The sequence below is a fragment of the Ciona intestinalis genome, chromosome 11 (genome assembly GCF_000224145.3).
Source record: "Ciona intestinalis chromosome 11, KH, whole genome shotgun sequence".
NCBI lineage: Eukaryota > Metazoa > Chordata > Ascidiacea > Phlebobranchia > Cionidae > Ciona > Ciona intestinalis.
Genome location: NC_020176.2, coordinates 1 through 11,045, shown reverse-complemented (window position 1 = coordinate 11,045; position 11,045 = coordinate 1). Strand labels below are relative to the sequence as shown.

The window sequence follows — 11,045 nt, the reverse complement described above, 5'->3', positions numbered from 1 at the left end:
CTTTGTTTTTGTAAAGCAACTTAAGTTAAATGACTTTCTCCTTGAATTTAAAAACGATGGTTTCTGTTTTTGCTCGAAAATAACATCCTTGTAAGAGACACGTGATATTGGTATTAATAGCGTCTGCTTTGCGGGATATAAAAGAAAGATAGGAGTCAACGTCTGCAGAAGATAATAGAACTCAGTCTGGCTGTTTCGTTTGTATATTGTCAAAGGTTTAATTCATTGACAATTAAGTTTGTAAATATTTAGTTTATGTATTTTGTTTTACTTGGTTGAAAGGAATTCAAAGGGCAAAAAAACGTTAGATGTTATTGCTGTCTATATAGATATTTGTGTCAAAAACGAAACTATACTAATAATTATTTTTTCAGATATCCGTCCTTTGAACTTTGTTAGGTTCCATAATTATAATATCATGGCAAGCGGTTTGCATATAGCTGTGTGTATACTGTATGTAATCGCATTCATACTTGAAGTTGTAACCGTATTTCTGCCATACTGGAAACGAAACGACCTGGAAGACACTTTGAACGACTCTATAGTTCGGGTATGGATGATTTATCTTTATGAGTTTATTATTATGTATAGGGTGAGGGTGACACTTTTAGCACAAAATATTTAAATATCCTGATCGTTTTTTAAACAATTAATAGCCGTCTATAGGAGTCGTGAGGATACGGTTTTATAATTCTTTGAATGTTCTTTATTTACAACCGAATGGGAGGAGAAAATAAAAGGAAAAAGGCGTCCCATCTTCCCCACCCTTATACACTATATATTTTTGATGCGTTAAGGTTTTCGGCGTACAAAACATAGCTGTAGTAATATTCAGAGGTACATTCAGTTGCGGGCCCTTGCTCTTAACCAGATGATTGGTGGTTCGAAGCTTGATGCTGATACCATTTTTGCTGTGTGTGTCCTAAATAGCAAAATACTTAATGCCCAACCCCTGTGGACCACGCCTATATATTATAAATAACAGATACAGTTATAGAACAATCCGAAAATAACTAAAGCAAAAAAAATTAAGTGCGTTTCTCAAAGTTGTTCCACTAGATACGAGTTAATCCACATGATTGGCATTGTATTATACTTTGTGTGTTAATCAGCGCCTTGGGCGAAGTTTAAATGCTAACACAAAGTTCAGTGAATTCGTGGTTAAATCCTACGGGCCTCAAAATCGAGCATTTTGTTCTATGATTTTATATGAGTGAGAACCGATTTCGAGCCTTGTCCCGAAGCAAACTGCTGCAGTAAATTCCAACACCTTAAATAAACGCACCACGCGCGTGTGGAATAATAATCTACATTCTTACGTCTCCCACTTTTTGCCCAATTACCACGTTACTCAATTCCCTTGGACTGCCAGTTGTACTGTAGTTAAGTTAGTGTATGCATTTAGTTTATCTATTGTTACTTAAATGTACTTGCCTTTTGTGGTTATATAGCCTACTGCATAGTTGCTTCATTGGAGTTACGTTGGCTGGTGTATGCGTTTAGTTTTTCTTTGATTACTTTAACTATTTGTTTATACTATAAATTTAAGTTCGTTTAAGTCTTATGAATTTTAAATCAGTAACTGTTCGTTTACTCGGATTTAGATCATGTGCCATTACCCCATACAGCCCGTTACTGCTACCGCTGCGGGCGTACGTGTCTTTAAACAAGGCGTTTAATCACTCACAAAGTTACATACGCGATGTATGAAACAAAATACTCGTGTTATAACGATTGTCGTTGCACCGCCATGCAAAGATAAAGAAAGTTACGTTCATTCATTCATTCATTCATTCATTCATTTACTCATTCATTTACTCATTCATTCATTTACTCATCCTTTCATCTGCTGTATATCCATTTATCCCCTGTTATCCCTTCCAGCACGAGGGACTTTGGATAAGATGCCAAACTTTTGCAACAGGAAACTGGGATTGCGATGATTTCAACAGATTCTTCCTCGGTCTCCCAACCGAACTCCAAGCAGGTGAGGTTTAGCATCAAATATTCGCAACACGTAACAGCATTGGGTTATTTTGACCCATTTTAATGAAATAACAACAAACTGTTTCTCGGTCACAAGCCGCTACAAGTAGGTAAGGTTAATTGTATTTCGTTCAATTTCTATCATCCAATGGCAAACATCCGATTTGTTTATAAAGAACTAAATATTTCAGGTTATAAGTTGTTTAAATTAATTTAGTTGTATATTTTGTTAGAGATTTTCCACAATTGTTTGTAATCAAATGGATAAATAATATAAAGTGTAGAATGTTATGTTCAATTGGTACAAATTTAATTAAGAACAGGAATTAAAAAGGAAAAAAAAACAGATAAAATTCGGTGGCTTTTACAGCTCTCTGCGCCCAATAAATGTCCTTGTCTGTCTTCTCCTTAATTGTTTATGAGCGACAGCAGCTCGAGGCGGTGTTTTCCAACGCCATAATTATCCTGTCCCGATAAAGTAAGAAACCAACTCGTTTTAAGAGAATTGAAACCAGGCCATGGCTGCTATCTCGGTTTTATTGCTCGAAATTTAAACAAAACAAGCCAGAAGTTAAATTGTATAAACATTCTTCCTTGCCAATATACTACAAGTATTAAAAAATTCATTTTACTTATCATTTTGATACAACACCGAAGATCAAATTAGTTTAAATAACAAATAGATTAAAAGTAGGAAGACATTCGTTAAAACACAACCAATATAAAAATACACCCCAAACTGCTCAGTTTTTTTGAGAAAAAATCTTGTTGATTTCAACATTTTCCGCCGATGGCCGATGAGTGAAAAACTACGGAGCCGCAGTTGCTATGGAGACTTAGCTTAGACCAGGCTTTTGCAATACCGTACCTCATAAATATCATTTTAATATTTCATTACGTTACAGCGCGTGGATTCAGCTTGTCTTCTCTTTTTATATCATTTATTGGAATCTGCCTTGCAGTTGCGGCGACTGTATTAAGCGTAAAGAGTTTGCAGGTAAGTGTGGAGGTGTAACAAACATATTAGTCGGTAAGTGGAGGATGGTCCATGTTTTCATTTCATTTTATCGTCTCATTTGGTTGTAAACAAATAGTTTTCATTAAAATAATATAACGGTATTCCCCTCCTCTTCTAAAAGCGCGTTGTTAAAAAACGACGGCGGGTTCCTTCTGAAATTCTGCTGTTAAAATGTAACCTAAGTTTGTTTTGTAGAATAAGTTGACCATTGCATCCGGTGGAGCTTCTATGCTTGCTGGCTTGTTGATCATTGCTGCAGTTTCGTGGTATGCCAACGACATCAGGATCCAACATGAATATCTAACAAGGTTGAGATTAACTGGAGGCAGCGGTACAAGGTGAGGGTTGTGGATGGAGAAATTTATCCTCGCATGGCGGGGCAAAGACGGTCGTTATAACATGGGTGTTCTGTTTTATACACATTGTGCCCGCTTACAAGTTACCACGTACGTAACTGAAAATACCACGTACGTAACGTAAAATTTATTCTCGCGTGGTAGTGCAACAATAGTCGTTATAACACGGGTGTTTAAGCTGGTTCAACGGTTTTGAGGCTCTATACTGCCACCACTGAGTTTGTTCTAACTAAGGCAAGACACCTAATGACGGTTATTGATCAAACAAGTTTTAACTTATTTGATCAGTCTATACTTGACGTACATCTCGGACCCAGAAAGTTAACTTGGTTTTTATTTATTCTAACAATCTAACCAATAACTCGTACTACTTTTCTATGTTCTGAAATAACTGCTTAACTTCACCCAAAACAAAAACCACGTCCTTTCACAATCTTTCCGTCATTTTATGATAGATACACGTTTGGATATGCTTTATTCCTTGGTTGGGTCGGCGGTGCTTTACAAGTGGTCGGCTCAATCATGGCTTTGTGTATCAGCTGCGGTAACTCGGATGAAGAAGATATACCTCCTACATATCGATACCATCCAACCAAATCTACATTGGCACCGTCACAGGAGTATGTGTGATGTAACTATGCTGTAGTAGTGACGTAATGTCTACGTCATATACAGTAACTTGTTACGCAACGGACATGTTTTGACATAAGATACCACTAGGCTAGAGACTTTTTGCATTGATATTTTCAAAGTAAACATAAAACTAGGATATTCTGGCATACATACTGCTTACTTAACTCCGTTTTAATGACACTATTGAACTGAGTATACGAAACTTTTGTATATTTTGATTTAACCATCACAGCAACAAAAATAACACGTGGATAATTTAAACTTTATTCTTAGCCAATCAAATCACGCGCTTTATGCTGTCATATTGAGCTTTTACGGAGATCCAGAACTTAGGATTTTTTTCGTCCCCTGTTTTCGTTTTCAGCAGACATTGTTAAGAACAGCAAAATGTATTATGTTAACACAACTTTAAATATTAAATTTTAAATTACGCAAATTATAAAAAGCTGTAAATTGTTTATGTCGCTTTATACATACTGTGCTTATTAAAGTTCATTATTGAATTACAACATGGAGTCCTAGGCATTGCAGTTTTATAGTAGGGTAGGGTAAGATGGGACACGTTTTTTCTTGACAAGTAACTTTAAAGATTTTCTCAAATCGAAAACTTTTTGTAATGTAGTAGGGGGAGGGGGTGAGAAGATGGAACATCTTTTCAGTCTATCTTAACCATTGTTTATACAACTCTATGCGGGATTGGGTATCAACGTAATAATTGCGGTGATCATTGCAAAGCTTGTGGGCGATTACTCGCATAATCAACTACAGCGCCTCTTGTCGCATTCTTGGCACGCAATCACTAGGTTTTTGCCAGGGGTAGGCCGGCCTGTTAACCATTCGACCGCATACATTCTCTTGAATTGGTTGTACATTTTAGAAATGCTATGCTGCGTATAGAACTGTTTAATATCAACGAATAAAGAAAAAGCACAAGGTCACTGTTTCAACGAAATGCGCCGTTTACATTTAGTGTGAGGTCGCAAGGCATTTGAAGGTATAAAAGGTAAAAAATTAGGTAGAATAGTATTACTAATTTTTATTATACAGTGGTGCGGTGGAAGATGGGACACCTTTTAGCTCTTTTTTCTCGTCCCATTTAGTAGTAAACAAAGAACATTCGAAGAATTATAAAAACTGTATCCTCACTGCTCCCATAGATCGTCGTTAATTGTTTAAAACTCTATCAGGATATTTAGGTATTCTGCTAAAGGTATCCCATCTTTCCCCACCCTACTATATAAAGATTTAAAAATGAGATGGAACAATATTTATATTTATGTAATAACACTTTGCGTGGCTATAATAGAGTTTTTGGTTAAGGTTAAACCGACTTTAATATAACAAAAAGCTTTACAAATTTGTGCAAGTTAACACCGGTGATCGCATCTCTTCGGTCTCAGTCAATGGGCCTGAACTTCATTTCCGAAAAACGTAAGCCTCGCTTTTCCCCATTAAACGAATTCCAACTGACTACGCCATGAAAAGGTCTTTGCACAACGCAAGGATCGTAAAAGCTGTTAAGGTTAGCGGAGTGACATTTACTGTACCACCATGCACCTTTGTGCTTCACTGCGCAATTGTCGCACCCGGGGCGTGGACAATTTGTTCTTTCGAGGATATCGTTGTCTTGATCTTTGGTTGTGAAATTGCGGCCATTGTGAAACTGCAATGCGTTGCCTGTGGTGTAAAACTTTGCATGAGTATTTTCTCTTTAGTTAGTTTAGTTTATAGATAAGCTACCATATGTAAACCGGTGCTCCGTAACCTACCGGTGTGTCACGAGTCCATCCTATAACGACGCTGCTGTTATGTATAATGGTGAGGCAAGGGGGCCGAAATGTGTTTTAATATTTTGTATATGAAAATGGTTGCGCAACACCGCTGCTATGATTTAATGAACGCACAATACATGTTTGGTTATCTATCAAACGTATCTCGCTGTTAAGGAAATATTTACAGACTTGAACCCGTAACAACTGCGACCCCACCCCCTATTCTTTAACTCCCAAATGGAAAAGGTTTGCAATTTTGGATAACTGGCGCCTAATATCCGCTCAATCTTGCTTTAAAAAAGCTTGCTAAGTAACTTTGTTCCAAACAAATACCTTTGTATAGTAAAATGATTTTCTCAAAGCGGATACTTTATGTAATATACGTTTAAAGAAATATAAAACCGTATCCTCACGGCTCCCATAGACCGTTGTTGATCGTTTAAAACACGATCAGGATATATTTGGATATTATGTGCTAAAGGTGTCCCCCCTCCCCACCTTACTATATATTACACCACATTATATATCGTTATATTGTTACGATTGCAGATGTTCACTTACCCGCATTGCCGCTATACCCAGTGCTTGTTAATTGATAATACGGGGAACTACCAACGCGAAAATTTCTAGAAAATTAAAGACACGATACAGGTCACAAAAATGACGTATATAGCTACTAAAAGGTCAAACTGAGCGTTATACATCTATAGTCAACAACATAACGATTTTAAAGCACCATGAACGCCTAGTTTAAAGTCTCAAGTTTTAAACAAATAAAATTTAAATAAATTTGTGAAAAAAGCACCAATTAACATTAATTTGTGGAGAAGTTTTAGCAAGGGTTAAATACTCACGAGTACACAGCGTATTTCGCGAAGTTTGTGCAATTCCTGAGGTCTACTCGTAACTCATACCTCCCTGTACGTGTGAGCAAATGCAGTTTCTCCAACCCTAAATTTAAATGAATTAATGCAACCACGGCCTACTAGAGATCTCTAGTAGGCCGTGATGCAACTTGTTTACCCTCACATGGCGAGCAACTACAGTCGTTATTTTCGCCTATTTCACCCCAGCCCTAAAAAACTCGTGTTCCTGCCGTACATACAAATAGTCTGTTGCTGCATCTTTTAGCAGTATTGTGAACAACGTTATTTTTATAATTTTCATTGTGTACGGTTGAAGCCGTATACGACGAGACACGAAATTATACAACGAGATATTTTTCTTACCGAACCAGAATTCGTTGTTCTTGTCCCCAAAGCCTTTTACATATTTGTTCCAACCCAAGTAAAAGCCCTGAGAGCCATCGGTTCGACGTTGAAATACCTTCATGCATACAAAACAATGTACATTATATGATTAAGATATATAAGTTTAAGCGACTGTTGGTCTGCTGCTAATCCCATTCTCAATTTAAAACAAAAAAAAACTATAATCCATGATCTCTATGGCTGTTTAAATACAAAATAGTGTATTATATTATTAAAATAAAAGTCAGATTATTCAATGCTATATTTTAAGTAAGTGGATTATACACGATGCAGCAGGCCAGCAGGGGGTTTGTGGAAGAGTTCAAATTTACCTCGTCCTTTTGCACATTGGGTAAGATAGGTTACGGTTTGCACCTAAATCTCTATTTCTGATCGTGTTTTGAACAAATATGAACAAAAAGGCTACGGTTACATAATTCCGTATTTTTTTTTCGTTTTGAACAAAAGGGACGATAAAGGAGAATGAAAACATAAACATTCACCTGATATGTACGAAAAGTTTTACGAAGATAAATTTATTTTATTACTCTTAAAATATAAATCTAAATGCCATTCAATGCCTTCCAGTTTAACATTTGTATTATATCCACCCACCAGCCACCCCCCGCCATCCGTCTCCATATCACAATATACTTTCATAGCTTCCCCATTATAACCGACAACTTGAATGTCGTAGATCCCGTTATGGCGTTGACCAGTGTCGTAGATGTCTTTACAGTTTTGTAAACCTGCGAGCAATTAAGGTGGGAATTATATTATATTATATACATTGTAGGATGTTTTAAATAAATGAATAAATGAACGTAGCTTATTTATGCCGGGTATTCTAGTTCATACACCTCATGTTCGCTTACAAGTTACCATGTATGTAACTTATTTATCCTCAGATGGCGGGCAATGACAGTCATTATAACACGGGTGTTATGTTTTACACACCTCGTGCACGCTTACGAGTTCCCAAGTATGTAAGTTCGTGGGTGTTTTTTTTGTATGACTGACAATTGATCAACCAATTTTAGTGGCCTCTGAGTTGAAGAAATTCAAGTCTTGTTTAAATTCAGAAATTCAGTGAATAGAATAAATACCTTTCTGTTGCTTAAACCCAACTGACCAAACCAAGGTCACCGACAATTCCTCCCACCCGGCGACATTGTTATCCATTCTCCTTATCTCAAGATCCGCTTTATTAGCGTCCCAACTTTTCACATATACGTGGAAAACATGTTCCTGTGACGGATCGCTTGGAAAAAACGTAACATTGACTTGGCTGGGCTTCGTAGAGTAAGGTCCGTAGTTTAGAGTGAAGTTCATTCGTGGGTGCGCCGATATCGAACAAAATGAGTCGAAGCCTTCTGTGGCTGTGGGCGTGGTAGGAATAAATGTTGCTTATTTGTTTCATAACATGAAGCTTGCTTTTGGCCATGTTATAGCTTTGTGAATGATTTTTGTTTATAGACGTGATTGAATAAACGACATTCTGCGTGGTTATGTAACGACAGTCGTTGTAACACGGGTGTTGTGTTTCACATACACCTTATGCTTGCTTACGATACTGCGTATGCAATACGTAAACGTTTATATATTATCTGCGCAAAGGCTTTTGTTCTTGACTTATTGAAAATGAAGAAATATAAAAATTGTTACTGCCAGACGTATCGTACTGCGGGGTAAGATGGGACAGATTTAGCACAGAATACCCAAATATACTGTTCGTGTTTTAACAATTTACAGTTTTATAATTCTTTAAAGATTTTTTTTGTTTTCTAACAAATGGAACAAAAAAATAAATTAAAAATGTGTCCCATCTCTCCCCCACCTAGAATTCTAAAACCGCTTTTTATAAGGATAAATATCGAGTTGTTCTACCTTGATGTTGAAAACGACATCGAAACGTTTAGGTGTCATATTAAATTGAGCTGTTTTAAAATTAAATAAAATATCCTCGATTGCAAATATGAACAGAGTTAAAATATACTTTATATTTACTTACGCATAGAAGCAAAACAGTCACGAAACCAGATTGCTGATAATATTAAATACCAAAACGACATATTCGATGGTTGCTGACGAGTTGAAAATGAGAATGACAGTTCGATCAAAGGTGCGTATACAAAAAAAACGTAGTTTAATTTCTTAGTAAACCGGAAGCGTATACATGTTACAGCTTGTAGTTTGTACGTGTTCAAGGTATGCCGTGTCGTGGTTGGTCACAGCTGACAATCTTTAAATGAGTGAATGAATAACACTATAATGAAGGCGGGGTAGCGACAGTCGTTATAACATGGTTGTTCTGTTTCATACACCTCGTGCTCGTGTATGCGAAATTCTTGGTGATTCCTTTTGTATGGCTGGCAATATAGACAACCCATAAGGGTCCACTGGGTTAGAGCAGTTGTCGTTATACCTGCTGCGCAAAAACACACGCCTATAATGTTATCAGCATCGAACCCAGTATGTTTTTTACAGTGCAAGCTTTTCACAGTGGCTTAGGATCGGGAATCGTCAACGTTTTACACATTTTTAAAATTGATGTCAAAACAAACGAATACTTGTAAAAAATGAGATTTAATCTTTAAAATTGAAAACGAATTAAAAGTGGGGACATAAAATATTGTAGCTTCAATGGACTTAAAATTACGTCAGCAAAATTAGCCTTACTCATCAAAATCGTATAAAGAGAATCTGAAGTTGACTGCAAGGCGTATGAAAAATTATCAAATTATTCCAAATAAAGTAGATTTTATTATAATAAAGGGGTAATTTTAACAGTTTATAGTGTTATAGGTAATATACAGCTTTAACTTTGTAATTTTCATGTCTCGTTATGCTGTATAAGCATGGCAACGTCGTCGAACAAAATGAAACTTTTACCGATTGGAAAATCGTATGAAAAAGTTACTTCACGTCGACCGCTACACAGTCAATTTTCACCGAACAAGAAATGTACAAATTTATCGCAATCTCCTTTGAAATACAAGCAAAGAAAACACAGAACTGGTAACTTGGTATCAAAAACTATTAAAGACGATAATGGGCACGCAAGTAATGACGACTTTTGGGGAAATGCTGAAAGTTTGTGGAATGAACCTGAAGAAAGTAGTTGGGAAAGTTTAAAACAAACTGAAAAAGTTTCATCAGAAATATCTGAATCTTCGGAAGTTGTGATACAAGACAGTTCATCAGATTCTGATGTAAATATAATGGACACAGAGGTGTCTAATAACAATGAGAAGTCGTCGAATTCTGAACGAACGTTTGGTTTGTCTGAGTCAAACTTAGAAGTCGAATCTGATTCGTCGAAAACGACGACGGAACCACCCGATGACGACGATGATGATGTCATAATCGTGTCACAAACAGAGGAAAAGTTTGAGTACTGGGATATTAAACGCACGATAAAAAGTAAGTCATCTATATTTGTAGGTATAAAATGTTATTGACATTTCATGTAGAAGGTGTGTTGTCATATTAAACAAACTGTCAAAAGTAAGTGATTTTGTTTCTAGTGCTGGTAAAGAATCCACCAGCTAAACCATACGTTACCGTGACTTTTAATCTTTAATAAATTCTTGTGGATATGTAGTCTTATAACACGGGTGTTCTGTTTCATACACCTCTTGCCCACTTACAAGTTACCACATATGTAACTCTGTGGGTGATTGTTTCTGTTTGGCTGACAATTTAGAAAACCCACTAATGAGCACTGGAGTAAAGCAGTTGGTGTTAACTGTCTTATCCAAAAACAGGTATGTCCACAACAGCCCACTAGCCACAATGGTAGCAGCATCGAGCTTTGAACACTTTATCCTCTGTTTACAATGAGAGCACTATGCCATCATACTATAGTACAATTGCTTACCAACAACTAAAAAATTGTATCCAACCCACAGCCATGGTAAACAACTTGATGACGAACCGTGAAGGAGAGGCTTCGCTTGAATGTTTATCGCCGGACCTTGTTGCTAGAAGGATGAAGGTTCTTTACAATAAAGATTTCTCAAACAGGTTG

General features: G+C 36.6%; 4 protein-coding genes across 4 annotated transcripts; 2 read left to right on the top strand and 2 right to left on the bottom strand.

The window, feature by feature from the left end:
* The first annotated feature begins 355 nt into the window (after window positions 1-355).
* LOC100179400 (claudin-18) lies at window positions 356-4,515 on the top strand. Its single transcript, XM_002131055.4, has 5 exons — window positions 356-550; window positions 1,885-1,987; window positions 2,892-2,983; window positions 3,200-3,342; window positions 3,816-4,515. Exons 1-5 carry the CDS (start codon window positions 419-421, stop codon window positions 3,988-3,990), a joined length of 645 nt encoding a protein of 214 aa, XP_002131091.1. The 5' UTR covers window positions 356-418; the 3' UTR covers window positions 3,991-4,515.
* A 701-nt stretch (window positions 4,516-5,216) lies between these two features.
* On the bottom strand, window positions 5,217-7,183 carry LOC101242280 (ryncolin-4-like). The gene is made up of 4 exons (XM_026836609.1): window positions 6,995-7,183; window positions 6,620-6,716; window positions 6,327-6,391; window positions 5,217-5,670 (listed from the first exon to the last, which is right to left on the bottom strand). Exons 1-4 carry the CDS (start codon window positions 7,095-7,097, stop codon window positions 5,390-5,392), a joined length of 546 nt encoding a protein of 181 aa, XP_026692410.1. The 5' UTR covers window positions 7,098-7,183; the 3' UTR covers window positions 5,217-5,389.
* A 298-nt stretch (window positions 7,184-7,481) lies between these two features.
* On the bottom strand, window positions 7,482-9,141 carry LOC113474669 (tenascin-N-like). The gene is made up of 3 exons (XM_026836631.1): window positions 9,027-9,141; window positions 8,122-8,394; window positions 7,482-7,764 (listed from the first exon to the last, which is right to left on the bottom strand). Exons 1-3 carry the CDS (start codon window positions 9,085-9,087, stop codon window positions 7,538-7,540), a joined length of 561 nt encoding a protein of 186 aa, XP_026692432.1. The 5' UTR covers window positions 9,088-9,141; the 3' UTR covers window positions 7,482-7,537.
* A 585-nt stretch (window positions 9,142-9,726) lies between these two features.
* On the top strand, window positions 9,727-11,041 carry LOC101242303 (ubiquitin-like-specific protease ESD4; the record flags this gene model as incomplete). The annotated part of the gene is given in 2 exon segments (XM_009861790.3): window positions 9,727-10,438; window positions 10,927-11,041. Coding segments are annotated over 2 exon segments (680 nt in total), but the record flags the coding sequence as incomplete, so codon positions are not given.
* Window positions 11,042-11,045: the final 4 nt, after the last annotated feature.